The 21634-nt window shown below is 36.0% G+C and overlaps 1 protein-coding gene across 15 annotated transcripts in view; it reads left to right on the top strand.

The window, feature by feature from the left end:
- Positions 1-21634, top strand: part of LOC113516231 (kinesin-like protein unc-104) — a 133472-nt gene that overhangs the window by 102062 nt on the left and 9776 nt on the right. For 5 of the 15 annotated variants that reach the window (XM_052895139.1, XM_052895146.1, XM_052895148.1 and 2 more), the window contains 21 exons: positions 137-265; positions 1424-1624; positions 2268-2425; positions 3563-3710; positions 4214-4377; positions 4828-4942; positions 5928-6061; positions 6453-6664; positions 8202-8426; positions 10990-11127; positions 12037-12167; positions 13185-13355; positions 14050-14230; positions 14744-14834; positions 15341-15445; positions 16638-16850; positions 17630-17768; positions 18423-18543; positions 19005-19107; positions 19595-19769; positions 21222-21334. In XM_052895139.1, coding sequence (XP_052751099.1) covers positions 137-265; positions 1424-1624; positions 2268-2425; positions 3563-3710; positions 4214-4377; positions 4828-4942; positions 5928-6061; positions 6453-6664; positions 8202-8426; positions 10990-11127; positions 12037-12167; positions 13185-13355; positions 14050-14230; positions 14744-14834; positions 15341-15445; positions 16638-16850; positions 17630-17768; positions 18423-18543; positions 19005-19107; positions 19595-19769; positions 21222-21334 — 3167 coding nt within the window. The remainder of the gene's footprint in view (positions 1-136; positions 266-1423; positions 1625-2267; positions 2426-3562; positions 3711-4213; positions 4378-4827; positions 4943-5927; positions 6062-6452; positions 6665-8201; positions 8427-10989; positions 11128-12036; positions 12168-13184; positions 13356-14049; positions 14231-14743; positions 14835-15340; positions 15446-16637; positions 16851-17629; positions 17769-18422; positions 18544-19004; positions 19108-19594; positions 19770-21221; positions 21335-21634) is intronic. The other 10 variants (XM_052895142.1, XM_052895147.1, XM_052895143.1 and 7 more) reach the window with 8 other exon arrangements.

Raw genomic sequence — 21634 nt, forward strand, 5'->3', positions numbered from 1 at the left:
ATGAAGTATATATATATAAATTCAATTATTACATAAACAACAAATAACACTATACTCACATTAAGATATCTACGATTGGTCAAATCTGTATTATAGCTTGACTGTGTCTAATAAAACAATTAACTGTTTGGTACAGCAGAGGCGTCGTCGCCGGTACGCAAGAAGAGCGAGGCTGAAGTACTCTCGCCGAAGCTGTCGCGGGCGGCCACCACCATAGCCGAGGAGGCGGTCGACCAGCTGCAGGCCTCTGAGAAACTTATTGCTGGTACTTGATGGGTTCTATACTGGTGGTAGCTATATAAAAACAATCTATTTACAATGTAGTTTTTCATGCTAAATACTGTGTATGTGGTAAATTGCTTGAAGATTGTTTTTAATCGGCTTCACAGAAATATTAGGTTCTCAATTTGTTTTATTTATATGATTGCTACCGCATAACTCAGTCAATTAGAAACCGATTTAAAAAAATCCTTTTTTACCTTTTAGATTGGTCTCACATAGAAGTTTTATCAAAATCGGTTCAGTACTTAAAACAACTGTTTACGATTGAACTGGTATTTTTTATGAAAATTATTTATGTTAAGGAGTTAAAGCGGTAAAAGGTAACAAATAATAACTAGCGTTACGCAATCATGTCATGTGAGTTGAATACAGGGCAATGAACATATTGGGTATACAAAAACCTAGACCCGGGTTAATTTACAAAGCTTCGTTTTCTAAATTGACCTTACTGAGAGAACGCGGATCCAAGACTTATTCCAGTAAATCATATCTGCCACTGCACTCTGGCAATTTCTTAGAACTTGGATAAATAATACACGCATATAAAGAATTAATGAGTAAAAAGTATAGGAAGAATTATGCGAGGAGAGGAGAGAATGACGATCAACATAAATATGAAAACATAAAATATTAAGTTTAGTATGAAATAAATAAATAAATTAAATGTAAATACGTCATTGCTCTATCGCGTCCTACATTTCATCATAGTCGTAGAATACTGACGGATCTTTATGTGTAATCTTTGTCAGATCCGTCAGTATTCTACGACTATGACGATTTGTCTGCATTCTTAATAATATAAAAAAATTGTAATTAGACGATGTTTGTAGATGAAAGATTTAAAAGAAATATAAGGGATTTTACTAAGACAATACGTGCCAAATAATAATTTTTGAAATATTATCTGTCTGTCTACTGAATGTTTATACTGGATATACTGAATATTAAATTGGATACTTTTTTTTTAATATAGTGTGTTCTTAAACGCCTAATGTAAAATCTAGTGTATGTTTTATCTACAAGTGGTTTATTTCACTGTTTTTTTTTTTTTATTTTGTAAATACATGCGTAAAAAGTAGCAGGCAAAGGTTAGTTTACAATATTAGCAGTTTGTATCAGTAAGGATTAATCTTTCGATCAGAACTGAACGAGACATGGGAGGAAAAGTTAAAGCGTACAGAGCAAATCCGCGTGCAACGCGAAGCCGTCTTCGCTGAGATGGGAGTCGCCGTGAAAGAAGGTATCACCGTGGGAGTCTACTCCCCAAAGAAGACGCCTCATCTCGTCAACCTGAACGAAGATCCTAATCTATCCGAATGTCTCATCTACTACATCAAGGATGGTAAGTTTGTTAAAAAGTAGCCTACGGGTAACTCAAAATGTGTTATGCAACTCGAAGCGGCAAAGAAGTTGACCTTATACCTGATGGAAAGGCATGCATGGCCTATAGACATGAACTGAATGCCCAAATGATTTATAATTAAAACAATATCATATGCAACAAGTTTCATTAAAACCTGATTGGTCATTTTAGCGCTGTAAAAAGTATTCATACTGGTTACTAATTAAAAGTTTGTGTGGTTTGTTCATTATGTGATAAGAACGCACAACGCGCGCGTAATACCTCTGGTATTGCAGGTGTTCATAGGCTACGGTAACCGCCTACCATCAGGTGGGCCGTATGCTTGTTTGCCACCTCAGTGGTATAAAAAAAAAGAAAAAAAGATCACTGGATCTATTATGACGTAAACGCTGTAAATTTAAATAAAAAAAAAATAAACAAAAAAAAATCGAATCTAAAAATTTTGAATTTTATTCAATCACACAATCATTATGCACTATTATTATTATTATCATGCATTATTTTTTGTAATTTTTTATACTTTTAATAGTCGATTTCGAATTGTTATATCGACGACGATATAATTACAGAATAATTGCAACTCAGGAACTGTGTGATTTATAATATGCCTATAACTTAATAGGTGTAACTCGACTGGGCACCTCCGAGGCGAACGTGCCACAAGACATCCAGCTGTCCGGTTCACACATCCTCAGTGAGCATTGTATCTTCGAGAACACTGACGGCGTTATCTGCCTCATCCCGCACCGTGGCGCCCTCGTCTATGTCAACGGACGAGAGGTAAAGTGATTTTTTTATACATCTCGTCTTTTAAATATTTGTGTATGTATTCGAAATAAGAACTAAACATTATAATTAGAGTTTATGCTACTACTATTTGAAATGATAAATAAAGTGACGGCCACTCTGATGGAAAGTGATAACAGTCGTCGCTTAGTGTTCATGTATTAAGGAAAATAATCCTTTTAATAATATATAGGGCCAAATTAAAAATACCCGTAACCGGCGAGCGTGTATGACAAGATTGATGAATGTGGAAGAAGCGAAAGAGGTCTGTTTGAATCGAAGCATTTGGCGTTCCATTGTTTCTGCCTACCCTAATGGGAGACAGGTGTGACAGATATGTATGTATGTATGTATGTATGTATTTATTATTGAAAAGTCGTTATTAGTAAGAAATATATTGAGTACAGAAGTCGTAATTGGAAGGCATTTATTTCGGGAATTATAACATATAGGTATATTAATATAAGTGTATTAGATATTTAGCTTATTAGCTTATTTAATAACATATACAGCGTCAGAGGAGTTCTTCTCTAGAAATCTGTCGGATTCTAGAATAAGGGCATACGGGTATGCGACCCCGGCCTCCCGAGCCGCTGAAGTGTCCCTCCCTTTCCTTTCCCACATAAATCCTTTATTCCTTTTAATTAAAAAAATTCCTTTACGCATTTCCAACGTTCCTTTTTTCTTCAATTCTTTCCTTCATACCGTAGGTAGCGGAAACCACCAACAAATGCATTCCCAAAGAGGGTTGACGTCAGGTCGTAAAACTATAGTCCAAATATTTTTGTGATAAAACCATATTACACCGACCCCAAATAATAATTCGGATAAGGGTAGGAAGATGATGATGATTTAATAACATATTCATCAAGAGTATATGTATAGATTCAACGTGAATGAGAATAAAGTTGATACTAGACTAGGCAGTAAAAATTTTCCTGTACATCATCATGCGAAATTGCAATTGTATAATATAACCCGTCGATGTAAACAGGCTATTCTGTTAACATAACACCCTCAACTCAAGAGGTATATTAAACTGCAGGTTATGCAAAGCAAATTCTACTGTGATTCGTGTTAGGCAGGACTTTTAACCTCTAGGTTGTATTTAATCAATATTTATATTTGTAGGTCGCCGAGCCAATAATTCTGAAGACCGGCTCCCGTGTGATCCTGGGCAAAAACCACGTGTTCCGTTTCACCCACCCTGGTCAACGCCATGAGGAGGCCGTGTCCAACAAGGAACTCACTGACACTCCGGGCACTGGCGAGATCGAAGGTATGACGCGATGTTTATATTAAATTCATCTTCCATAATTGTCCGTTTTCTAGATTATTTCTCTGTGTAACTACGAATAAAGTAAAAGTAAAGGTTTAAAAGGTTGTAAGGTAGTAAAGGTTTTACGCCTTATTAGTGATGACAAATGATAGTACCTATTTTGTTTGTCAATATACATATATGGTATATATGTATTTAAATATACTGCAAAAAGTTGTTTAGTTCTTTTATTTACTGAAAAGTTTTAGGCTCTTTATAAAGTGGTACTATTATTTATTTTGGTGCTCATGGTATCCTCAAACATGACTGCTCCTAATGGATTAAGACGTTATATTATTTAAATCAGAGAATGTTTTAAAAAATAAGATTTTCCAAAGCAATCTTTCATTCCAAACTGGAAAACATATATTGCTACTTCATGGTACTAATATACCCAAGCAAGATTCACAAAATTCCCCTACCAGTAATATCAGAATTAACATCAATAAATTTTCTTTATTTAGCAAGCAACACCGAAAATGTGGACTGGGACTTCGCTCAATGCGAACTGCTAGAAAAACAGGGTATTGATCTGAAAGCTGAAATGCAGAAGCGGCTCCTTGCCCTCGAGGAACAGTTCCGCAGAGAGAAGGAACACGCTGATCAGCAGTTTGAGGAGCAGCGAAAGGTAAAAAAAAATATTCAATATCTTAGTGGAAAGATAAAGCCATAGGTAGACTTATAAGTTTAAGTGAAACGACATTAAATCGCATATTTTTTCACATTAAACATCCTACTTTTATTACAATAAATCTTGTTTTTTTTTCACATTCATATTTTGTTCTATATTACACTTCATACTTTTATGACATTGAATCCTGCTCTATTTTCTGCATTCACATTTTGTTCCACATTAAACCTCATACTTTTATTACATTGAATCCTGTTTTCGTATCCATGTTTTGTTTTACGTTAAATATATATTTTTTACCATTAAATTTTAAATCTCAATTTTTATCTTTTTTTTTTTAATTACATGTGATGATTTTTTCTACTTTAAATCTCATACTTTTAAATTTTTACATATATTTTTTATTTTTATATATCATTTGGTTCAAAGACATTTGGATGTTTGTAGAACTATGAGGCCCGTATCGACGCCCTACAACGTCAAGTAGAGGAGCAGAGTGTCACCATGTCAATGTACAGCTCCTACACACCAGAAGACTTCCATAACGACGAGGACATATTCGGTAAGATACGTTTACTATTACTTTGAATCTTCTTCACATAATAATAAATCTCAAAATATTTTTATTCAAAATATGAACGCTTATGACCATGAATGGCCATGAAGATATGGTTTAAGGTGTTATATTCGAACTGAAACAATGCCTGTTAAAAAACCACGTTAAAGATGTTTTAGCTACGACCTCGTATAAAACTACCGGAATTTTAATTACTCCCTACAGTTACTTGATACCAAATCTCTTTTAGAGATAAGCTCGCCCTTGTGAATTGTTAATTATTATTCTGATGCAATACCTTTTTGTGTATAATAAAGAACAAAGAAAAAAAGATTAATTTAGAGTTCTTTACTGTTGTTTTATTTTTAATGGTTTAATAGCCCCACCTGCGCTATTGGCTTACGCTGGTAGATTGCCAGTGAGGGATGATAGGCGAGGATACAGTCAAATCAGTAGGCCCACCGTGATGAATTTACCAGGAATTAATCACAACAGATTTCAGGGGAAAGATTTGATTGCTATTTGAGTCGTTTCGCAGGTCATATAAAGCCTTCATCCAAATACCACGTCAGTGTCCTTCGTATATAAATAGTAATGATGCTCCAAAAACTTAAACATGAAAGGAGGATATCTTGACATGCATCACACCAAATTGTTTATAATTATTCCTCTCCATCCAAATGCCTGCAAGAGATCGCTCTTAGCGATAAGGTTACCCATTGTTTTCTCATTGTGATTATTTCTTGTAATTATTTATATTTATAATAAATTTACTATTGTAAACCTTTGGAGGAAACAATAAAGAGTATCTATCTTGACATGAGTAACAGTATGAGAAAGGAGGAGAGAGGGGATTCGTAAATATCGAATGGACCGAACAAGGCATAAATGCTAGTTATGGGCAAATAACAAATACTCATTACTGCCCCTATTTTCCCTAGTTGTTCCTGATAATTTCACATGGTGACTATACGTTTCCGGTTTGCTTTAGTGAATCCTCTGTTTGAGACAGAGTGTTGGTCGGCGCGCGAAGTGGGACTGGCCGCGTGGGCGTTCCGCAAGTGGAAGTATCACCAGTTCACATCGCTCCGGGACGACCTCTGGGGGAACGCTATATTCCTTAAGGTTAGTTCGTGCTCAATCACTTTTTTTTTTGTTACTTCTTTATTGCTTTTAAATTAGATATAACTTTTTATTTAAAACTACAAACTTAATGTTAAAACTTTTCTTTTATTGATCTTTCTACCCGTGTCCACTTTAATTACTGTATTATATACCTCGTTGTACCTTACTACTGGACACAATACTCTTTCTATATAAGAAGGATATTACCTTACTATTACTTCGCTGGCGTATTGATATATGTATGATCTATATGATATATGTATGACAAGATATATGAATAGTTACTGTATTCACATATAAAATGGCCGAAAAAAAACTGCGCGTGACGCTACATGTCCTGCAATGATGTCTCAGTGTTATAATTAATTATTTCTCTTCCTCCCGCACACAGGAAGCCAACGCGATCTCCGTAGAGCTGCGCAAGAAGGTGCAATTCCAGTTCACCCTGCTGACCGACACGCCGTACTCGCCGCTGCCGGCGGAGCTGGCGCCTCGCGACGACGCCGACGATGAGTACCGACCCTGCCCGCCTACCGTCGTCGCCGTCGAGGTCACCGACACCAAAAATGGCGCTACGCATTACTGGACACTCGAGAAGCTACGGTGAGTACTTGCACTGTATGTTCATTGAGCACATATTGGTATAACGTATTAAAATTATGTTTAGTGTCCTCCATATGCGTGGTGACACGTTGAATTGCGTGTATGAGGCAAGGATTTATTCTAATTAGCTAGGATTTGGGTGTTCTGATCTGTGATCCCAGATTTTCGTTACCTATTTTCTTCGAACAGCAGATTATTACCGTAAAGGGTGAAAATGTTTGTAATAAACAAAGAAATTAAAAAAATAGAATATACTTGTATATTTTTTAATGAAATCAGTTTTAATTTTTTAAATATAGAGAGAAAAAAGAACAATAGAAAGAGATAGAAGACCGACTATTTGGTATTCATTATTAAGGATTCATATACTAATAGACAATTATTTTAAATAGCGTGTATTTCCTTTTGTATTTTATTTAGTTACGTTAAAATATGAGAATAATATGACGTCACTCTCATAATTTTTATTACTTTTCCTTTGGTTGCGTTTTGTTCTGTTTTATGATTATTATATATTTATTTATTATTGATGTCAATCGTTTATCCCATTATGTTAATTTTTTAATCTAAACCTATTTAGCTGGTGCCATGTTGGCTATATTACCTCATATTCGTAATTGCAGATATATATGTATTTAGATATAATACTAAATATATTATTTATACTTGTAAATATATGTATAAATATGTACATTACATAATTTTAGGTAAGTAGAATTTCCTGTTAGATTAAATGTATGATTAGAGATGTGAAACCTCCCAATAACGCTTGTTTATGTTGCCGCTTCTAACTTTAATTTTGTCATTATTAAATGCCTTTTAAATTAAAATATATATATAATATTTATAACAGTTTCTAGTTATAGTAGACGAATGCCAGTGACTACATTCGTGTGAATTTATTTTATTATTACCTACCTAAGTTAATTTAGATTTAAAGTTAGTCTGTGACTACGTTCTAAAAGTATTAGTTCGCGAACGTCAACCAATTGTGATTCCTGTTTTGTGGTACGTTGTATGGAGTCTTAAAATGTTATTGGATTTATGTTTTTTTTTTCTTAATACAAATTGATAACAACAAAAAATCTACAAACTCGTGATCCTTGGTTTAAACGTGGATTATAATGATATTTAAACTCATCAATTCTCTCAAATATTCTCATTCATGTGCTCGAAATCATAATTCGTATGAGAGGACATGTGTTGCCATCTATAACAGGAAATAAATTTAAAAAACAACTACGCTGTTTTTAAAAATTAAATAGAAGAATAAAAATAGGTTGAAGTTGAAAAAAAAAAACTAGCATAAAACAGTATGAAAGTCGCAAGAATAAGGGCTTTTATTGAGTTCGAAATTAGTTAGGATTCTTCGTATTTAATAGGTGTGAGTAAAGCCGATACAAATAATTACAAAAGTCGGAAGGGTTATATGATCGAGGCGCAGTGTAAGGTATGGGTAGCATGTCCTCTCAGCAAAGCGGAGTGCCGAGGCGCAGGGCAGCAGGGGCTGGGCTACATGGCGATGTATTGTCCGTAGCCACCGGCTGGAGCTAATGCGTCAGATTTACAACATGAACGAGAGCGCGTACGCGGAGGAAGAGGAGCAGCCACCGCTGGTGCTGGCGCCGCCGCCCGCTGTCGCCTCCGCCTCCGCCTCCGCGACCTCCGCCGCCGCCGCGGCTCAGTCGCCCGACATACTGCAGTGTATTTCCGCGTGCGCGCAGCAGACGCGCTTGTCGCTAGCCAACCTGCTGCCGTCGAGGTTTGTTGTCGCCTCGCCTCGTCTCGCCTCGTTTCGCCTCGTCTCGCCTCGCCTCGCCTCGCTTCGCGCAAGGAGAAACAAAGCAGCGGCTGTTTTAACATTTTAAAATTGGAATACCATTCTTTTTTAAATCGTCGAGTATTTTTTTTAACATAGGCATTAATTCTAAATTTAAATTGATTTGGTTATAAAAAAATCTATATAATGTTTTTTGACCAGTTACTGAACTTAGTAACTGTTTTGTTTCACCTTCGATACATCTACACCACGTAAATGTCAGGCTTAATTGAAGAATCCGTTATCGTTCATCGTATGAACTTTCCACATGTAGGATCAGCGAGATTGCTAACTCATTTCTACACCGATATATGGATGTTTTTATAGATCGTATAGCCTGTATTGCACATATTATGTTGGTTGGTTGTGTGAGCATAACACAAGATTTGCTAGCTTTGCAATCGTACTGTAAAAATATGCTGCATAATTAATTTCAATACACGAAACAGACATAGCCTATGTATGCTCATATAGTATTTGATTGATATATCTTTATTTTTTCCTTCCTTTTAATTTATATTTTACGGCATTCGTGAATCCTATATCACGACATATTCGATACGTCTCAGACAAAAAAGAACAAATAGAGTTAGAACTACGTGTTTGTCCCCCTACTCGAATTGTAACTAGTTTAACATAGCACTTGACTGATAATTTACACAATTTGTATTTTTTTATTTGCTCCGTACTGTAGACCTTTGCACATTTTAATTTTAATTTAATTCTATATTACACATCAAATGGGTCATATTGACCTTACACTGTGTAATATTAATTAATTTAGTAAATGTACGATATCCAGCAATAAACAGACCCTTAGATAAATAGTATTTAGATTTTGTTAGTGTTTCCTAAAATTTTTAAATATAAATACCCAATAACTTGTTTGACGTAGTTTGTTACGTAGTTGAATGGGAATCTCAGTAATCAAGTGTATAATTTTTATGAGTTCTAAATTTCAATAGACTGTGGATAAATTCTAATGTTTAGAAAGTATTAGAATTTTTAAAATTTAAACGTGGCAATGGTACATGATACCTAATGATTTAGTAAACGTAGACTAGAGCAAATTAAGGATATATCTGCAAATATATATTTCATGTTTATATTTTGTTAATAATTTATGCTTGCAGTGTGCTGAAGCTTTATATGGGATAAAATACAATGTATATTACAAGGTTATAATAATACATAATTCAATATTAATAATAGTCATGAAGATTAAACGTTACTGAAGGAATATATTTTTATATTTTTTTAGTCTCTCATGTAAATTGATTACGTAGATAATCACGATTTATATGATACTTATAATTTTCATATATCTACCTAATGTTTTACGTAGAACGTTGTTCGGATTTGTGAATACTATCGCTGGATTTCATATTGTTATACCTTATCACTTATACATTGTATTCACAATATGTTGATGTGCATTTAAATTATAATAACTAAATGGCTAAACGTGTATTTGTATATTATATAATAATTATGAACAAATTTTTCACGTTGTTAATCCATTATGTAATTTATGTCGATTATTTATCAGAAAATTTTAATATCGTAAGATTTGATGCCGTTGGCCCAAAGTCGCACTTTGTTCATTGATATCACACACATTTCTCCTACGTGTATACAGTATATGATCGGTGCAGCTCAGTCTGATGATTGTATCATTATTGATGATTGACTCATCAAGTAACTCCTATACTGTAGAACTGTTCACCTGAGCTGTGACTGACACTATTTTTACATTGTAGGAGAATTGTGACTTATTATTTTACAACGTAGAACTGTATCAGTGTAGAAAAAGTGTATCTTTTGTTCTCCACACTTGTGTAAATGAATATAAATCTTCGAAAGCTAATCAATACTGTGAAGTCATTTATTAAGCTTTCGAACGTTTTGAAATTGCACACCGTTGTCATGGTGACAATCTGTATATTATTAACCAGCGGGAGACTTTGTACAAAAGTCGATTGCTTGACTACCTCTGTCCCATTCGTGTTTCAACCGTGAAGCAGTTGTGTTTGCATGGTTGTGTATCGGTTTGAAGGGTGGGATATGGCGTGAATTTACTGGGTACAGAGGAATAACACCTGAGTTTTCAGGAATGGCAACGCATGGGGGGTATCATGGGCGAAACAGTATACTCTGTTATGTCCATGGTACTGCTCATGTCTATAGGTGACGGTTACCACTTTCCATCAGATGGGCCGTCAGCTTGTTTGCCATTCCTTATCATATATTTTTTTATACAACTTATTGTATAAAAAAATATTATTAATGTTTTATTTATATTTATTGTATAGTTAATACATGTATTATGTTTTTATCTATTGTTAGACGGATCAATTGAGAATGTCGATGCCTTTCTACCTTCCTTATGTAGTTCCATTTACCCTCGCACACTTTTAAGTTATTCAAACATTTATACAGAATATGTATAATATAATTGTACGTAATATATATATATTGATATCTGAATTATTTCTCTTTGTGGCAGGCAACGTCTGGAGCTGATGCGCGAGATGTATCACAACGAGGCCGAGCTGTCGCCGACATCCCCCGACCACAACATCGAGTCGGTGACCGGCGGTGACCCCTTCTATGATAGATTCCCATGGTTCCGTATGGTTGGACGGTGAGTTGAGCACACATTAATATGTATATACTATATTCTATGATGCCGTGGGCACCCGGCATAGAATGGGCCACCCCTTCGTTTTCCGTGGGTGTCGTAGGAGACGGCTAAGGAAACTTAATAGTCGAGGGATGGGCAGCAGCGTCCAAACATCACCAAAGGCTGCGGTTGTCAAATCATCTGCCAAACGTGGAAATTACTGACAAATCTCCCTTTTTGGGGGTGGCCTATGTTTAGCAGTATACGACTTGTATGATGATAATAATATTCAATGATGATCATAGTGCTGTTACAAGTACATAGGCGATGATTGGCATTTTCCATCATGTGGACTGTCAGTTTCTTTGCCATTTTAAAAAGACGAAGATGCTCATTCTGTTTTTTGGCGATTATAGTAATGTAGCGGTTTAATACACCGCCTTACCTTCTGGTGGTCGCGCGTTCAATCCCCGTACAATGTAAACATTTGTATTCATCAGTATATATGATGGTCTGAGTGTTTTTTTTTTTTTAAATCTACCAGTTGCTTAAATTGAATATTTAAATATTTTTTTTTGGTACTATAATAACTCAAGCTTTCCTTAGTTTGAGACTAGAGCTACGTTATTACATAGTATTAATCCTGTAAATACCTGAAGTTTCAAATTTGATACCGAGGCTTGCATTGTTTCATTGTTAAATAAATTTAAATATTTTGATTACCGTAATGCCTAAATTATCAAAAATGTTACCAAATGTTTTTTCAAAATAAATATATAAAAATATTGTTTTGATTTTTTTACTATTTTTCCCCATTAGCAAACACAGTAAAGGATACACTTATATATTTTTTAAATTGATTTAAATAATCAGGCTTTTAAGGGTTAAGTTCAATAGTTATTTATCCATATAATTTACATTCTCGTTCAGGAGCTTCGTGTACCTGTCGAACCTGCTGTACCCGGTTCCACTCATTCACAAGGTGGCTATAGTGAACGAGAAAGGAGACGTGAAAGGCTACCTCCGCGTGGCCGTGCAGGCGGTCATCGACGCTGAGAAAAGTAAGTCATTCTATTCTATAGTGACTATGCGAAAAGAGTTGTGAAAGAAAAACTTATGGACGGCTTTGAAAACAAGAAATAAATAAACCAAGAAATAAATAATTGTTTTTTTTATTAAGACATTTATTGACCGGGATAAAAAGCCTAGTGTGCTCTATCGCTCTATTGCTCTATACCGCTCTAATGAGCTCTATCTATCTATATATATATATATATATATATATATATATATATATATATATATATATATATATATATATATATATATATATATAATGTTTTTGGAGTTAGATGTCTAAAGCGTCTATAATAAAGTTCATATTGGTTGGTTAAGCCGTATAGGCGCTATGGGAACAAATAAAATCACTTTCACATTTATAATATTAGAAAGGAGTAAAGATGCTAAAGTGTGTTTGTTATGTATTGTTATAATTACCATAAATTTTGGTAAACATATACTGAATGGAGTGGACTTTGAGCTGGTCATAATGAAATGGTAACCCCGCCTGCGCTATCGGTATACGCTAGCGGGGCACCAGTGAGGGATGATAAGTGAAGATGAAAGCAGGTCAATTAGCCCATCATGATAAATTCCACTAGAATTAACCACGATGGTTTCCAGGGGGAACCGCGTGGAGGTCGACTTGATAGAGTGTATTGCTAGCAATGGGTTCATTAGACCCCATTACTAACAATCCCTTTCCCCCGAATGGAGTGGACTAGGGTTGACTACTTTTTATCCCGATCAGTTAATATTCATGTCACTCGGACGAAGTCGCGGGTAAATGCTAGTAACATATAGTCTAAAACAGTACAATAGTCCCTATTATTAACAATCGCATGGGGGGTATCATGGGCTAAACAGTATACTCTGTTATGTCCATGGTACTGCTCATACTCATGTACAACTTGTTTGCCATTCTAAGTAGTATAAAAAAAAAAAACTCTTTCCTTCTCTAATGGAATGAGAGATAAATATTGGTTACGTGACTTTACCTGATTTTGTTTCCCGTACAGATAATGCAGAATTCGCTGCCGGCGTGAAGCAGTCGGCGAAGATTTCCTTCGACGACGACGTGGCGCCGACTCGCTCGCGGCTCAAGGCACTCACCAATGTCGAGAAGAACAACGCGATCAACCTGGAGGATCGTATCGCCGATCAACAGGACTCCAACATCAAAATCGAAGGTTCTAATAAATTCTCTCTATATATGTTATATCTTTAGGCTGCCTAGAGTTTGAAATTAATTTTATATATATAGTAGTCCAAATGCCCATAATGACATAACAACGTCTAAACTAATATTGATTTTTTGTTTGCAATGTTAATAAAAAAGTCTTTTAAAAATAGAACTTTGTACAAAAATTTTTGTTTGTAATGTTTACCGTGAAGCAGTTGTGTTTGCATCTCGGTTTGAAAATGGTGTGAATTTACTGGGTACAGAGGAATAACACCTGAGTTTTGGCAACTATAAAAGGCTATGTCCAATATCATGGGCGACAGTTAACAGGTGGACTGTCAGCTTGTTTGCCATTAAAGTTGTATAAAAAAAAAAAAAAACTATAAAAGCCAATTTCAGCGAGTAACGTGGGCTATATTTATTCTTAAAGAATTCGTACAAAGCCGGGCCTATCAGTTAATACATTATAAAGGGCGGTGAAATAACATATAGATTTCTACTTTGAAACATATTTAATTAAATCAAATAATATTTTATTAGTAGGAATTTTACAATAGAACGTATGTAATAATGTTTGGTTTTTAACAATATTTTCTATATTTTTTAAAAGTTACGGCTCTGGCACCTTATTATACTACGGATTGTTTGTAGTTTTGTAAATGTCGTGATACTATATCGTTGCGTTGGTTCGGTGGCGACAGAGCTGGCGGTGGGCGAGTGCGACGCAGACAGTGGGCGCGGTGACAGCTCATTGGCATCTGAGCTGAAGGAAGAGGAACTGCCTGAGCACCTGGCGCCGGGCCGCGAGTTCACCTTCCGCGTCACCGTGCTGCAGGCGCACAGCATCTCCACCGACTACGCGGACGTCTTCTGCCAGTTCAAGTTAGTATAACGCACACGTTCTGAAGTGAAACATTTGTGGGTGGCTTATATAAAATATTTTAATTTATAGTAAAAGCAACAATATTCCATTTTATATGTTATATTGGTAATAATATATGTTAAAATAGTCAATTAAATATACCATATACAGAATGAAATCGAAATCCTTAGTGGCACGCAGAAATAGGAATTTAATTAATAAATTTAATTTTTGTTGTTTTATTCACATTATATTAGAATAGAAATTCTGCGAATCTAAAATTTTAATACGACAAAAAAAAATTTAAATCTCTCATACTAAGTCGACAGCTGAGGATCTTAGTATGGGAGCCAAAAAATTTTGTGTCATTTCTCGACTCATGTTTCTTTGCTTCAAATTTCCAGTTTCACTGTGATATGACTTCCTTTAATAGAATCTAAGAGACAGAAGAAGATAAGAAAGATTTCGATTTCACCCTGTATATTTAACTGGAGATTTGTACATATATAAATTTAAATATATATTTATTACAGTTTCCTGCATCGCAACGAAGATGCTTTCTCGACAGAGCCTGTCAAAAACACCGGAAAGAATTCACCTCTCGGATTCTATCACGTACAAAATGTAAATATTATTTTGTATTCTGTGATATAAGTGTATGTTGTCAAATGTTACCTGTTTGTCTGTACGTTTGTTCCGGCATCACACAAAAACTACTTCACCAAATTGGATGCGATTTTCACAGTTATGTTCATGATTTTTTTTTCTTTTTGTATTAAATTATTTAATATATAATTTTTTTGTATGTTTATATATGTTTTATTTTTATAAAACATTTTTTTGTATTAAAAGTCAATGTATATTGGTATAGTTCATTGGGTTTTCTATATTTATAATCTACACGTACGAAGTAGCAGACAAAGAGCAAATTACCTAATAAAAGTGATATAAATACATATTAAATAGGTTGCCTGGAAGATCGCTCTTAGCGATTAGGCTGCTCATTGTTTTCTTAGTGTAATATTTTCTTGTAATTGTTTGTATTTATAATAAATTTACTATTGTAATCTTATTTAGGAAACAATAGAGTATCTATCTATCTACCTATTACAATATTATACTTGTTTCAGATCACGGTACCTGTAACGAAATCATTTGTCGAGTACATTAAAACGCAACCGATCGTTTTCGAAGTATTTGGACATTACCAGCAGCATCCACTACACAAGGTAAGTGTAAGTATTGTTACTAGTTATATTTTGTCTATGCTATTGTTTATTGTGCTTATAATAACTTTACATAATTAATTATTAGCTACTTTTCGAGCCTTGTTTATGTAAATTAATATTATAAAACACATTATGAATTAATCTACCATATGGTTCATCTTTTTTTTTTATACAACTTAGAATGGCAAACAAGCTGACGGCCCACCTGATGGAAAATGGTAACCGTCACCTATAGACATGAGCAGTACCATGGACATAACAGAGTATACTGTTTTGCCCATGATACCCCCCATGCGTTGCCATTCCTGAGAACTCAGGTGTTATTCCTCTGTACCCAGTAAATTCACGCCATATCCCATCCTTCAAACCGAAACACAGCCATGCAAACACAACTGCTTTACGTTTGACACACGAATGGGACATAGGTACCCAAGCAATCGACTTTTGTACAGTCTCCCTTTGGTAAATCATCTATGTATCCAAGTACTACATTTTATTTAAATCCATTCAACCGTTTATGTGTGATTGTGTAACAGAAATTTACATGTTATATTTGTAATATTTGTAGAGTAGTAATGTAAAGTATCCATATTAATAAGCTGAAGTATATGGCCAATTTTGAGACATCATTTCTCTACATTTATTTCTTAACTTGATATTTTAAATTGATTATTTTGTGAAATTACTGTTTTTGGGACCATTCTAACTGAATTTATAATAATTTTGACATAAATTTATTAGAAAATTAGTTCATATTGGTTTGTAAAGATTTTGCTTGAAATTGTAATTATAATTTTAAAGATGGGTTTAGAGAAATGGCGTCTCAGAATTAATTTCAATGTCTGACAAAAATTAACGTAATTCATCAAATTTGACATTAAAGCCCAAGTAGCAAGGTGACGTCTGCGACTCGAACAAGACGTCAGTTTTAAATCATTTTAAAGTTCGTAAAAATCGTCGTCAATATGACGAATAATTGGTACTGGGAATCATGACGTTGCGTTTTTAAGTAGTCTCAACATGTCACCCTTTATGGCAGAGAAAATGTATGTCGCATTATTGCGATAGAAACTATATTTTCGGTATTTTGCATTCAATAATATGATAATGGCCATTTTGTTGTCGCTGCTGTTGTTGTTGTTGTTGTTGTTGTTGTTGTTGTTGTCGTGGTTGTTGTTGTTGTTGACGTTGGCGGCAGGACGCGAAGCAGGACGGGCCGGTGGGCGGGCGCACGCCGCCGCGGCGCATGCTGCCGCCGTCGATCCCGATCTCGGCGCCGGTGCGCAGCCCCAAGTGGGGCGCCGCCAGCGTGGCGCCGCCCTGCTGCTCCTCGCACCTGCACTCCAAGCACGACCTGCTCGTCTGGTTCGAGATCTGCGAGCTCGCGCCCAGCGGCGACTACGTGCCGGCGGTACGTTCACATCCATCACTGCGCGTTGCACATATTTTTATATGGGTGCAACGTAATAGTTGTCGAAACTTATTTAAATGGGTGGAAACTGGTAAATGTAGTGTAAGTTAGACGGGTGGAGTACAGTTGTAATATAATCTAGAGTGTGGGTTATTTAATGGACGATAAAGGAATAAATACCCCGTCTGCGTTAACGGTATACGCTGGCGGAGTACCAGTGATGGATGATAGATGAAAAGGCAGACCAGTTAAGCCATCGCGATGAATACAACTGAAATTCAGCACAATGTTTTCCATGTGGAGGTCGACCTGACAATAGAGCTAGCAATAGGGCTGATAGTTCGCGTTACTATCTATCCCTTACCTGTTTTTTTTTATGGGTGAAAATGGTATGGTAACCCCGCCTGCGCTAACGGGATGCACTTGGAGCACCAATAAAGTGTGATAGATGAGAGTGAACGCAGGCCAGTTGGCCCATCATGATGAATTCATCAGAAATTAACCATGATAGTTTCCAGGGGGAACCGCGAGGAGGCGCGACCTGGTTGGGTATATTGCTAGCAATGGGATTCTCAGTCTCCATTACTAACAATCCCTTTCCCCCATCCCTTACCTGTTAGGTGGGTGGAGCGTAGTATTAGTAAAATAATCTCTAGTGTAAGTCAGATGGATGGAGCAATAGTAGTAAAATAATCTGTAGTGTGGGTCAGGTGAGTGGAATATAGAAGTAATGCAAATTCTAGTATGGGTGGAACATATAAAATGGTGTCGTACGATAGGTGGTGGAACACAGCGATGAGCTGCCATGCCGGGGGCTGTTCCTGTTACACCAAGGCATCCAGCGCCGCATCCGCATCACCATCTTGCACGAGCCCTCCTCTGACCTTCAGTGGAGCGATGTGCGGGAACTAGTCGTTGGTGCGTTGTTTTTGTTTTTTTTAAACAATTTAAATATATAATTATTTGAAATTTCGAATACTTTTATTTCGATCTTAAGTTTATTTTTCTTCTGGTCTAGATTCATACGAATTGAAGCAAAAATTTATAAAGAGCTTTACTATGATATAAGTTCTATGAAGTATACAGATTGTTTTATGTTTTTTTTTTTTTATATACAATTCAGTAAATTATTTTGTCACAACTTTTATCACAACTTTTATCACAATGCCATTTTTTATAACCATTTTTTTTTTATTTATTTTTCTCTTAGTAGTCAATAAATTGTATTTTTTTTATACAACTTAGAATGGCAAACAAGCTGACGGCCCACCTAATGGAAAGTGGTAACCGTCGCTTATAGACATGAGCAGTACCATGGACATAACAGAGTATACTGTTTCGCCCATGATACCCCCCATGCGTTGCCATTCCTGAGGACTCGGGTGTTATTCCTCTGTACCCAGTAAATTCACGCCATATCCCACCCTTCAAACCGAAACACAGCCATGCAAGAAACACGAATGGGACAGAGGTACCCAAGCAATCGAATTTTGTACAATGTCTCCCTCTGGTATTGTAAATAATATACGAAAGTATAGTGTAGTGTTACTGATTATATACGTGTATGTGTAGGCCGTATCCGTAACACGCCGGAGGCCAACGAGGACACATCCGACGGCGACGAGGACGGCGCACTCTCGCTCGGCCTATTCCCAGGCGAACGGCCCACGCTCGACGACAGAGCCGTCTTCAGGTATATATTACTATTAATTTTCTCTTATTTTTAATGCAAAGTAGAGGATTAAAGAGGATATAAAGTTTTATGATTTTTTTATTTATTCCATACCTTTATTTATGATTATAATATATTTTAAAGTTGTTTTTTATTGTCTTCAATTGATTATTGCAGATATTACAATTGTATCGACAAGCTATATAATAAATTTTAAAATAAAATTGTCGAATAAGTCATTTATTCAACAGTTCAAAAAAAAAAATTAAAAAAAAGTTGGATAACATAGATAGATAGATATAGATAGATACTCTTTATTGTTTCCTCCAAAAGATTACATATTTGATATTATAATAGATACAATTATTCATTAGACAAAGTTGGTTCTCTCAGTTAACTAATAAAAATAAGAATTAATTACTACAACGATTAATACGACATTGCTTCTGTAAATGTAATTAGAACAATGGTTTTTGTGTTAGGTTTGAAGCCGCTTGGGACAGTAGCTTACACGGTTCACCGCTACTCAATAGGGTGAGCGCAAACGGAGAGGTCGTCTATATCACGCTCAGTGCGTACTTGGAGGTACGTTGAAATATTTGTTTTAAGGTTTATATAGAATCGATATAATTATATAGAATCGAAATTACGATACGTGATTATTACATTTTGTGAGATTTCGTTTTTTTTTATTTAATTAAGTACATTCATGGATTGTAGAAAAAAAATATTTTATTAATAAAATTTTAAATGACAAAAGGCTGCTACCCATATGAATGTGATCTATTTCCACTAAGATATCCAATAATTAGGTTTATTATAATATTTACTAAATCTAATGTTATTATATAATTAAAAATTTGATAATTGACTAGAGAATTGAGATGTACCCATACTGATTGTAATAATTTAATCGCTTTTAAATATTTGTATATTGGAACAAGTAGAATAGGATAGTATAATTTGGTTGTAACATGTTTGCACAAACAAATGAATGATTACTATGAGTGTTCCAAATGGAAAGGTCGTAGTTTGTTTTGTGTGTGTAAACGAGCGCGGTGCGCGTGCGCAGGTGGAGAACTGCGGGCGGCCGGCGATCGTGACGAAGGACCTGTCGGCCGTGGTGGTGGGCCGCGAGGCGCGCACGGGCCGCTCGCTGCGCCGCGCGCTGTTCGGCGGCCGCGCCGCGCGCGCCGACCGCCTCACCGGCGTCTACGAGCTCAGCCTGCACCGCGCGCTCGAGCCCGGTACTGCTGCCACTACCACTACCACTACCACTACCACTCCACCACGCATTACTGCAGCGGCCAACAACTTGATGGACGAACGTGCATGTGTGCCCCGAGGCGTAGCCGAGGCACACACATACACGTTCGTCCATCAATGCCTAGTTGTGGCCAACGCTTGTATAGTACTTTTCTCAAACAATGCGCGGAAATCAAAAACACAATTTTACTTTTTAACTCTTAACCCTTTGCACTCGAGGCCTTTTTCGCTTGCGCGCACCAGCAATTCGGGACAATTTTGGCCTTCCGAGAAAACTATCTTATCGCATGTTGTAAATAAGGAGATCCAGTTACAAAAGACCATAGCGTCATAGCAGCGTAGTTCGATTTAAAGTTTCAAAACACTCGGGCGCCGCAGCAGCGCCGCTCGAGTTGCTACTTCGAATCAGCCAGGCGCCGTATTGGCGCCGCTCGAGTACAAAGGGTTAAAAGCCTGATTTTTTAAATCAAATTAAAAAATATATGTGTACCCTTTACTGTGTTTGCTAATGGGAAAAAATAGTAAAAAAAAATCAAAACGATATTTTTATATATTTATTTTGAAAAAAAAAACATTTGGTAACATGTAAACAGCCAAATATTAAAATAAAATCGATTATAGGCGCCCAATGCGATTTATAACCTCGGTATCAAATTTGAAACTTCAGGTATTTAAGGGTTAAAATATCTCTAAAGCCTCCCTGCGCTTGCCAATCCACCTGCCAAACGTGCCACCTACCCCCAAGGGGGAGACTTATGTGCAGCAGTGATATAATGACGGACTGATATAATGATGATGGTGTATGGAAACAAAACAGTCGCCGTAACTGAAAACGGTCAGGATTCATCATCGTCATATACTAATACCACGACACGCCTCTTCAAACAATCAAAAATATGTTAGTACAGGTAGGAGAAATATAATAATCTAACCGAACGACTAAAGACGTTTCTTCACAAACAAGTGGTCTATACATGGTCATACGCATTTAATTAAACAGTTGGAGAGATATGCCATATTAACGTAAACAACCTATGCATCTACAAACTGTGTACCGCAGTGAAAAAAGGATCGTTAGTAATGGAGAGTAACAGTCCCGTTGCTATAACATTAAAAAAAAACTGTTTTAATCTGTATTCCTTTAAAATATAACCTACCCGTGTAATTACTACAGTAACATCCGTCCAGGCATTTAATATTTTTAATTTTATTGGGATGTTCGATAATCATTATATGCAGTGCCCGCGAATTCGTCCGCGTGACCGTAATAAGAAAAATCGATAGGTTATATCGAATATTGCGAATTTTAATTTTTTGGACGATTTGTCGAATCAAACTAACAAACTAAATTTCACAACTATTTATTTTTACTAATAAAAGACAACTTTTCTAATATAATTTCACCGTAATAATAATAAGTTTTCTATGTGTAGGTGTACAGCGACGGCAGCGCCGCGTACTGGACACGAGTGGCACGTACGTCCGCGGCGAGGAGAACTTGCACGGCTGGCGGCCGCGCGGCGACTCGCTCATATTCGACCACCAGGTGAGTATTATACTAAAACATACCGCATCACAGTACAGACACGGCTCTCATTGATGTGTAGAGGGTCATAGGATAGTGGCCACACAAGTAAAAGAAATAATTTAAAGAGAGATAAAATACAATATAAAAAAATATCTATACATGTGGCCAGAATTAAATTTACATGTTGATCACAAAGAAGTTTCAATACAATGCTCGTTAAGAACGTGAAATAAATTCAAATTTATAAGTTGTCACGTGGCTTTGCCCGCGTGAATCTGTTTATAAAGTATCGTATACTTTAAATTAGGATACAACTTA

The sequence above is a fragment of the Galleria mellonella genome, unplaced genomic scaffold (genome assembly GCF_026898425.1).
Source record: "Galleria mellonella isolate WM207_F2 unplaced genomic scaffold, CSIRO_AGI_GalMel_v1 utg266, whole genome shotgun sequence".
Classification (NCBI taxonomy): Eukaryota; Metazoa; Arthropoda; class Insecta; order Lepidoptera; family Pyralidae; genus Galleria; species Galleria mellonella.